This window comes from Cibotium barometz, chromosome 20 (genome assembly GCF_041138505.1).
Source record: "Cibotium barometz isolate CiBa-2024 chromosome 20, ASM4113850v1, whole genome shotgun sequence".
Taxonomy (NCBI): domain Eukaryota; kingdom Viridiplantae; phylum Streptophyta; class Polypodiopsida; order Cyatheales; family Cibotiaceae; genus Cibotium; species Cibotium barometz.
The window spans coordinates 42,262,650-42,272,233 of NC_141065.1; the positions used below are offsets into that span (position 1 = coordinate 42,262,650).

At 37.0% G+C, this 9,584-nt stretch overlaps 1 protein-coding gene across 1 annotated transcript in view; it reads left to right on the forward strand.

Moving 5' to 3' along the window:
* The first annotated feature begins 6,984 nt into the window (after positions 1-6,984).
* LOC147627899 (jasmonate-induced oxygenase 1-like) overlaps positions 6,985-9,584 on the forward strand; it is a 2,719-nt gene continuing 119 nt past the window's right edge. Inside the window, exons 1-3 of the mRNA XM_086814868.1 lie at positions 6,985-7,648; positions 7,860-8,190; positions 9,165-9,584. The exon at positions 9,165-9,584 is cut by the window's right edge and continues 119 nt beyond it. Of these exons, the coding sequence (XP_086670994.1) occupies positions 7,104-7,648; positions 7,860-8,190; positions 9,165-9,416 (1,128 nt within the window). The 5' untranslated portion in view covers positions 6,985-7,103 and the 3' untranslated portion in view covers positions 9,417-9,584. The remainder of the gene's footprint in view (positions 7,649-7,859; positions 8,191-9,164) is intronic.

Genomic DNA, 9,584 nt, shown 5'->3' on the forward strand with positions numbered 1-9,584 from the left:
ATGCTCTATTTTGTAAGCCTCCCAAGTTTCTATAAGGATCAACTGCCGTTGTGGTGTGACACTCAGACACTATGAAGTTCCCAAGTGTGACACTCAGACACTATGAAGTTCCCAAGTGTGTCCAAATGATTAGCTTATATAGAATTGGCACTCTTTCAACAACAAGTACGATGCATGCTTGTTCAAGCTATGTGACCACACTGGTTTAAGGGTCCATATGGTCTTAGATGGTCGTGCGAGAGATATGAATTAGTTACAGTCTAATATGGTCGTAGCCAGATGATATCATCGATTGGTAATTATGGACCAAGTCGTGGGACATGAATTAGTTACAGTCTAATATGGTTCTAGCCAGATAATATCATCGATTGGTAATTATGGACCAAGTCGTGGGACATGGCTGACCTAAATCGATGTCAACCCTGGGTACTATATCTAGACTAGTTTCACAGTCTTAGTTTATCATCGAGTTCATTATGTTTGAGTACTCTTGTAAACAAGACATTCTCCGTCCAAAGTCTATCTAGATCATTATCAAAGCTCCCTACTTGGAGCACACGGTTTGGCTTGTAATCAAAGTTTGCAAGCAATAATATTGTTTATTCACCACTTCTTTCTGCAATTTAGTGCTTTGTAATGTGTTGAACCTACTTTCTGTGTTAGGTTTTCTTACATAATAGTCCTCTTGTTTGGTGCAAAGAGAGCTTTCATGAGATCCTTAATTCACCCAAGGCCTTAGTTTTCCTATTGTAACATCGTTATGCATGCCTTTATTTTCTCTCCTTGGTTTAACTCACCTTAGAAAAAATTGGGAACTTGAATATGGAGAGTTATCCATGTATCTTCCATGCCCTTCATGTTGTGGATTCCTATATAAATAGAGTGCCCTTCATTTTCTTTCCCCTAGCTTAACTTGCCTTGGGAATATTTTTGAACTCGAATATGTCTTGTTATCCTTGTATCTCCATGCCCTTCATGTTGTGGATTCCTAGATAAGGAGAGTGATTCGGAGAGTACCAAAGTTTCTTGATGGACATCATTTCACTCTATTGCAAAATGGAGATCTTCATACTAGGTAAATTATATCCTTGTTATGTTGTTTGGAGGAGGGAGACTAAGTATTGAATATATTTTAGAGGGAAAGCATATTTATCATGATAGTGATATTTCACTAAAAGTATTAATTATCTAACTTTGAAAATGTAATTGTTTTTCTCTTAGCTCAATCATGTTGAAATTTTTATATTTTATATAATGAAAATTCTATATGCTCTTAAAAACTTGTTTATAAGATATTTGAATGTTTTAATATCTAATCAAATATGCAATCATTCCATCTAATAATACAAAGAAATATCTAATATCTTCCTACAAATCATATGCACAATCATTTCATCATTCCATCTAATATCCTCCCAAAAATTTTATATACGATCATTTGGTCTACTAAGACAAAGAAATCCCTATTAGTTCCATTCCTACAAGCTCATATTTCAAATATTTCTTTTTCTTTGGGTGAAGTAACTCAAAACAATTGTTATCAATTTCATTTGGATAGCCACAATTGTCAAAGATTCTATTGATTTTGAAGTAAGACAAAGAAATTGTTATTATTACCTCCATTTGGATAACCACACTTTTCAATGATTTCTTTGGTTTACTAGTTCCATTCCTATGCTACACCTTTCAATAGTCCTCACACATTTGAAGATTCCTTTAATCAGATCTTTTAAAACTTTCTTTAATTTCGCAAAGCAAGGTGGGCATGTAGAGTAAAGATAAATGCATGATGTATTTGTTAGCAATAGAAAAACCTTAGATTGTAAAGGTATAGCACATATCCACATAAGATCTAGCCTCTCATGTCATTCTTTGTCACTCAAATTTGACTTCTCAAGATGGTTTAGCCAACCCAACAAGTTTTTTTTCTTTCTTTGAAAAAAAATATCTAAAAGAATAATGATCAAGGACTAATGTGGTATAAAATATAAGATTTGAAGTTAGAAACCACGAAGTTGTGATTATTATCACGTAGAAGTTCATTGAGGGAAATAAGTCTTTTAAAAAGAAAGCCAAGGCTCTTTACAGCCATAAAACTAAATCCAAGCATTTAATATTGACTAATGTATGAAGCTAGGAGACTTCAAAGAGTAGTAGAAAAGAGTGGAGTTGTGGGGTTACACAAGGCCTAGGGTGCACGTTAACTTATAGAACTAAAAAAAACCTATGATGAAAGGGCAAATGTATTAAAGCTAATGTGCAAGGATCTCAACAGATCTATACAATGTGCTACCAATTATTCTCCATCTAAAATTTTCAAGAACTGGTTAATAATGCATCTTTTTCTTAAGGGCCACTCTAGAAGGAGGAGATACTTTTTATCATGTTAAGAGGCACTCTAAAAGGAGAAGATACTTTTGACCATGTCAAGGGCACTCTAGACGGAGAAGATGCTTTCGACCATGCTAACATGCACTCTAAAAGGAGGAGATACTTTTGACCATGGAGAGTAACAATTTTTGGTTAATTATAAATTGTTTTTTTAACGAACAAGGCAAACGAGTTCTAAAAGGCATGAATTTCGCGAAATGTGTATTGTGATGGCTTGCATCTACATATGGTAAGATTGTTGGAAAAATTGTGCGTCTGACAATTTGTAAATTTAAGAAATACTAAAAATAGCTTTTAAATGTCACGATAATATCATTTTTTTGCGACAGGAAAATAAAACATCATGTTTTTAACACTAGAAGGAATGACTCTCTTTGAAAGTTTAAAATGAAAGTGAAGTGGGTTTTCCACAAGAATTTTTAAAAAAATAATAAAACCAAGGTTGTGTATGAGTCCTAGAATTTAAAGGTTGCACTACCCTTCCAAGGGGGTCAAAACCTTCACAAGAAGGGTGAAAACAAAATTACCCTTCAAAAGAAGGGAAGGGTTTTAAGAAATTTAGTTATATGCCCTTCGAATCTTCATCCTGGGAGATATTTTCATAAAGGATCTTGGGAGAATTCTTTTGGAGCTCCATCTTCATTGACTCATCATTGTGGACCAAAGAGATAGTTCACTTATGATAAGTGGATAGTAAGGTAGGGTATTGGAGAAGAATTTTCTCAATGCTCCACCCTCATAATGTTACTTTGTGTAATGGATATGCTCTATTTTGTAAGCCTCCCTAGTTTTTATAAGGATCAACCATTGTAGTGTGAGCACTCAGACACTATGAAGTTCCCAAGTGTGTCCAAATGATTAGCTTATATAGAATTGGCACTCTATCAACAACAAGTACGATGCATGCTTGTTCAGGCTATGTGACCACACTGGTTTGAGGGTCCATATGGTCTAATATAGATGGTCGTGCGAGAGATATGAATTAGTTATAGTCTAATATGGTTCTAGCCAGATGATATCATCGATTGGTAATTATGGACCAAGTCGTGGGACATGGCTGACCTAAATCGATGTCAACCCTGGGTACTATATCTAGACTAGTTTTACAGCCTTAGTTTATCATCGAGTTCATTATGTTTGAGTACTCTTGTAAACAAGACATTCTCCGTCTAGAGTCTATCTAGGTCATTATCAAAGCTCCCTACTTTGAGCACACGGTTTGGCGTGTAATCAAAGTTCGCAAGCAATAATATTGTCTATTCACCACTTCTTTCTGCAACTTAGTGCTTTTGTATTGTGTTGATCCTACTTTCTGTGTTAGGTTTTCTTACATAACAGTCCTCTTGTTTGGTGCAAAGAGAGTTTTCATGAGATCCTTAATTCACCCAAGGCCTTAGTTTTCCTATTGTAACACCGTTATGCATGCCTTCATTTTCTTTCCTTGGTTTAACTTACCTGAATATGGCGTGTTATCCATGTATCTTCCATTCCCTTCATGTTGTGGAGTCCTATATAAGTAGAGTGCCCCTCATTTTCCCCCCCTAGTTTAACTTGCCTTGGGAATATTTCTGAACTCGAATATGTCGTGCTATCCTTGCATCTTCCATGCCCTTCATGTTGTGGGATCCTAGATAAGGAGAGTGATTCGGAGAGTACCAAAGTTTCTTGATGGACATCATTTCACCCTATTGCAAAATGGAGATCTTCATACTAGGTAAATTATATCCTTGTTATGTTGTTTGGAGGAGGGAGACTAAGTATTGAATATAATTTAGAGGGAAAAGAATACAAGAAGGGAGAATAAGTATTTAATACCTTTTAGAGGACAAGAAGTGCATGAAGTTTAGTACCCCAAATTCAGTACATAGTATGCTTACTATGTAGATGCTTACATTTTATGAATATGAATGCTTGTCTAAGGATGGTTGACAAAAAATAGAAAGTTATGGCCTTTGTCTACAGACTTGCCATTGTGTAACATGTGGGACCAAATGTAGCAAGTAGAGGAGTTATGTGGGGGACCATTGGTATATAAGGAGAGGTGGGAGAAAAGGCCATGGGTTTTTCTAGATATGTGACTCTCTCTCTCTCTCTCTCTCTCTCTCTCTCTCTCTCTCTCTCTCTCTCTCTCTCTCTCTCAAATTTTCCCTTAATCATATGAACGTATGACTCAGGAGAGGGGATATTGAGACTAGGAAATAAGGGGTTTTTCTAGATATGTGACTCTCTCTCTCTCTCTCTCTCTCTCTCTCTCTCTCTCTCTCTCTCTCTCTCTCTCAAATTTTCCCTTAATCATATGAACATATGACTCAGGAGAGGGGATATTGAGACTAGGAAATAAGGGGTTGTATCCTTTAGGGTATTTTGATAGCTTGTCCTTGATCTTCTTCTTTATCTTGTGGCTTCTTTTCCGTAACATCAATGTTATAAGGATTCTTTAATAGAGATAGCATGTTAAATAGAGTGTATGTAGTGGTGGTTAATTTTTGGCTTCCTGAAGATCTTATTTGAAGATAGTTAATGTGAAGCATGCATACCGAAATAAGGCATAAGTGTGTTAATATTTGAGAAAATATAAACGTAAAAAACTTCTATTAAAGTTACTTTACAAACAAACACACATTGGATTTATAAAACATATTTTTCATGATAGTGATATTTTACTAAAAGTATTAATTATCTAACTTTGAAAATGTAATTGTTTTTCTCTTAGCTCAATCATGTTTAACTTTCTATATTTTATATAATGAAAATTCTATATGCTCTTAAAAACTTGTTTTTGAGATATTTGAATGTTTTAATATCTAATCATATATGCAATCATTCTATCTAATAATACAAAGAAATATCTAATATCTTCCTACAAATCATATGCACAATCATTTCATCATTCCATCTCATATCATCCCAAAAATTGTATATACGATCATTTGGTCTACTAAGACAAAGAAATCTCTATTAGTTCCATTCCTACAAGCTCACATTTCAAATATTTCGTTTTCTTTGGGTGAAGTAAGTCAAAACAATTGTTATCAATTTCATTTGGATAGCCACAATTGTCAAAGATTCTATTGATTTTGAAGTAGGACAAAGAAATTGTTATTATTATAAGCTCCATTTGGATAACCACACTTTTCAATGATTTCTTTGGTTTTGTAGTTCCATTCCTATACTACACCTTTCAATAGTCCCTCACACATTTCAAGATTTCTTTAATCAAATCTTTTAAAATGTTCTTTAATTTTGCAAAGCAAGGTGGGCATGTAGAGTAAAGATAAATGCATGATGTATTTGCTAGCAGTAGAAAAACCTTAGATTGTAAAGGTATAGCACATATCCACATAAAATCTAGCCTCTCGTGTCATTCTTTGTCACTCAAATTTGACTTCTCAAGATGGTTTAGCCAACCCAACAAGGTTTTTTTCTTTCTTTGAATAAAAATATCTAAAAGAATAATGATCAAGGACTAATGTTGATAGATCTACAAAAATGATGACAAATTAATAAATGGTGGGAGTATTTTCCATAAAAAAGAAGAGAGAGTTGCAATACTCTATTGGTGTGTAAAATATAAGATTTGAAGTTAGAAACCACAAAGTTGTGATTAGTATCACCTAGAAGTTCTTTGAGGGAAATAAGTCTTTTAAAAAGAAAACCAAGGCTCTTTACGGCTGTAAAGAGTGGAGTTGTAGGGCTACACAAGGCCTAGGGTGCACATTAACTTGTAGAACTAAAAAAAACCTGTGATGAAAGGGCAAATGTACTTAAAGCTAATGTGCAACGATCTCAACAGAGCTATACAATGTGCTATCAATTATTCTCCATCTAAAATTTTCAAGAACAGATTAAATATAATGCATCTTTTTCTCAGGGAACCTAGTTAAGGGGCACTCTAGAAGGAGGAGATACTTCTGATCATGTTAAGAGGCACTCTAAAAGGAGGAGATACCTCTGACCATGTTAAGGGGCACTCTAGATGGAGGAGATACTTTCGACCATGCTAAGAGGCACTCTAAAAGGAGGAGATACTTTTGACCATGGAGAGTAACAATTTTTGGTTAATTATAAATTTCTTTTTTTAAATAACAAGGCAAACGATTTCTAAAAGGCATGAATTTTGCGAAATGTGTATTGTGATGGCTTGCATCTACATATGGTAAGATTGTTGGAAAAATTGTGCATCTGACAATTTGCAATTTTAAGAAATACTAAAAATAGCTTTTAAATGTCATGATAATATCATTTTTTTAAGGACAAAAAAATAAAATATTATGTTTTTAACACTAGAAGGAATGACTCTCTTTGAAAATTGAAAATGAAAGGGAAGTGGGTTTTCAACAAGATTTTTTTTTTAATATTAAATCCAAGGCTGTGTGTCAGTACTAGAATTTGAAGGTTGCACTACCCTTCCAAGAGGGTCAAAACCTTCACAAGAAGGGAAGGGTGAAAGCAAAATTACCCTTCAAAAGAAGGGAAGGGTTTTCAGAAATTTAGTTATATGCCCTTGCAATCTCTTCATAAAGAAAAAAGCTAGTTAAAGAAAATCCCTTCAAAAGAAAAAAATAGGGGCGCCGTTCAAAAATTCTAGGCCTGCCGTGTGTTGTGGAAAGACCGGCACATAAACCTCGCAACTGCCTATATAGAAAGGGTAGGGAGCTGTTCTCTGTGTTATCATCCTTATATAGATCAGCCTAGCTGCTTCATTATCAGCAATGGCCACTGCTGTACTTGTCCAGCCACCCATAGGCCCCATCAGTATAGTAGCTCCTGGCAAGGAATGGGGGGTAGAGCCCGTGGAATTCCTGGTGGAGAAGGGGGTGCAAGAGGTGCCCGAGAAGTATCGAAGGACCAGAACTGCAGAGCAGCTTGCCGGGCTTTCTATCATAGAAAGGCCCCCTTTGGAGAAGAGGATACCGGTGATAGACCTTGGCGGCTGGGAGGAGTCGCGCATGCCGGAGGTTGTGAGCCAAGTGAAGGCCGCTTGTGAGGAGTGGGGCTTCTTTAGGGTTGTGAATCATGGAGTGAGCCTAGAGTTAATGGAGAGGATGATGCAGGTGTCCAAAGAGTTCATTGCTTTGCCGGTGGAAGAGAAGGCTGCCTATGTGGGCAGGCCGGGAGTCATATCCCAAGGGTATGGCAGCAGGTATACCATCAAGGAAGACAACGTGAGGGACTGGCGAGACTTCTTGTATCTCTTGCTTCAGCCGCTGTCGGTCCGAGACTATGATTATTGGCCCAAGTTTCCTGCGTCGTTCAGGTAATGGCCGTTGTGGTGTCAAGCTGCTTTTATAATTTGTATGGGATGGTTATAACACTTACGATTTGATGGTGAGACTACGTCGTGTTTCTCGTTCTTCAGCCGCTGTGGGTGCGAGACTCTGATTCTTGGCGGCCTGCTTCGTTGAGGTAACGGCCGTTGTGGTGTCGAGCTGCTTATATAATTCGTGTGTGATGGTTTCTGATCGTAGGGAGACGATGGACGAGTACAGCGCGGAGCTGAAGGCGCTGGCGCTGCGGCTGCTGGGCGTGATATCGGTGGGGCTGGGGCAGCGGGCGTCGTTTATCGAGGAGGCGCTTGGGGTGGAGCCCTATCAAAAGATGCTTATCAACTTCTACCCTCGCTGCCCTCAGCCGGAGCTCACCGACGGCTTCCACAAGCACTCGGACATCGGCGCCCTCACGCTGGTGCTGCAGGAGGACGAGGGTCCTGTGAGCCTGGAGGTCCGCCATCAGGACGACTGGGTGCCCGCCCACCCCATCAAGGGCTCCTTCGTCGTCAACGTCGCGGACCAAGTGGAGGTGTGTCTACTTCTTTACCTTTGCTTGCCACATCCTATCGCTCCTTTTCGTGAGATTTCAGATCAATCATTTCGCTCCTTTTTGTGCTTTGTCAGAAAAAAAAAAAAACTAACCAGTGGAAAAAAAAGGGACGACCTTTAAGGCCAAACCGTTTAGTTGAAAAAATACATAGATTAATCGGTTTTATAATTAAAATTTTAAAATTTTGAATCTTTAAATTCAAGGTAAGGTAAAATTATTTATCGATTATTTAATGAGCCATGAAAATTACATTAAAGAACGGTTTTTTTCTTACATTGGTCTACATCATAGATGCATATTTTATTTCACTCTTTTTTGATAGATGAGAGCTTCATTAGAAAACCTTTACTTCAAATTCGCAAGCTCTCATTAACATCTAGACTTTTTTTTTGGGGGGGGGGAGAATAAATGTGTGAATATTTATATCTCTCTCTCTCTCAAAACTTACATCTAGACTCCTTCTTTTTGGGGGGAAATAAATGTGTGTGTGTGTGTGTGTATGTGTCTCAAAAATTACATCAACAGATACACCTGCATATTTTTAGACGATGTAATAAAAATACTGATCAAAGTTATGGAACATCTAGACTTCTTTAAAATTATGCTTATTTATTATACAAACATGCTTTATTTTTACATAATATAAATATATATTTTTAAAAATTATTTATTTATATATTTTTACATTTTACCTCAACCTTCTACTCCTCTCTCTCTCTCTCTCTCTCTCTCTCTCTCTCTCTCTACTTGGTTATGAGTGTCAGATTTTATTTTGAAACTTTTATACTTTTTCTAAGTGTCACTCCTAAAAGCTTTAGAAAATTTAAGGGCATCAGCGGGCGGACGCTTAAAATGTCTTTTAAAGCTTTGAAGGGTGCTTCAAATTCAACCATTAATAATAGTGTTACCAGTAGATGCTATTGATGGACTAGTTTTCTTGTGTATGCTTTCAGATTCTGACCAATGGGAGGTATAAGAGCATCGAGCATAGGGTTATCCCCAATTGTCACAAGTCCAGGTTGTCCATAGCAATGTTTTGTGATGCAGCACCCAATGCATTGATCTCTCCTGCAAAGGAGCTCACAAATGGACCGATTTACAAACAAGTGAGGTTTAAAGACCACGAAGATACCTTTTATGACTATGGAGCAAAGGGCAAGAGCATTGTCCACTCCCACCTTATCTTGGATGGCCCAAAGGGTTGAGTCTCAATGTGAGTTTGCTCATGTGGCCAATCGATAGAGCAAGTAACTGTGTGTGTGTGTGTGTGCGCGCACGTGTGCAAGTGTAAGCACTCATATGCCAAGTAACTATAGTGAAGTATTAGCTACTTTGTCATAGTATCTTTATATGTAATCAAATATTTTGTTGGA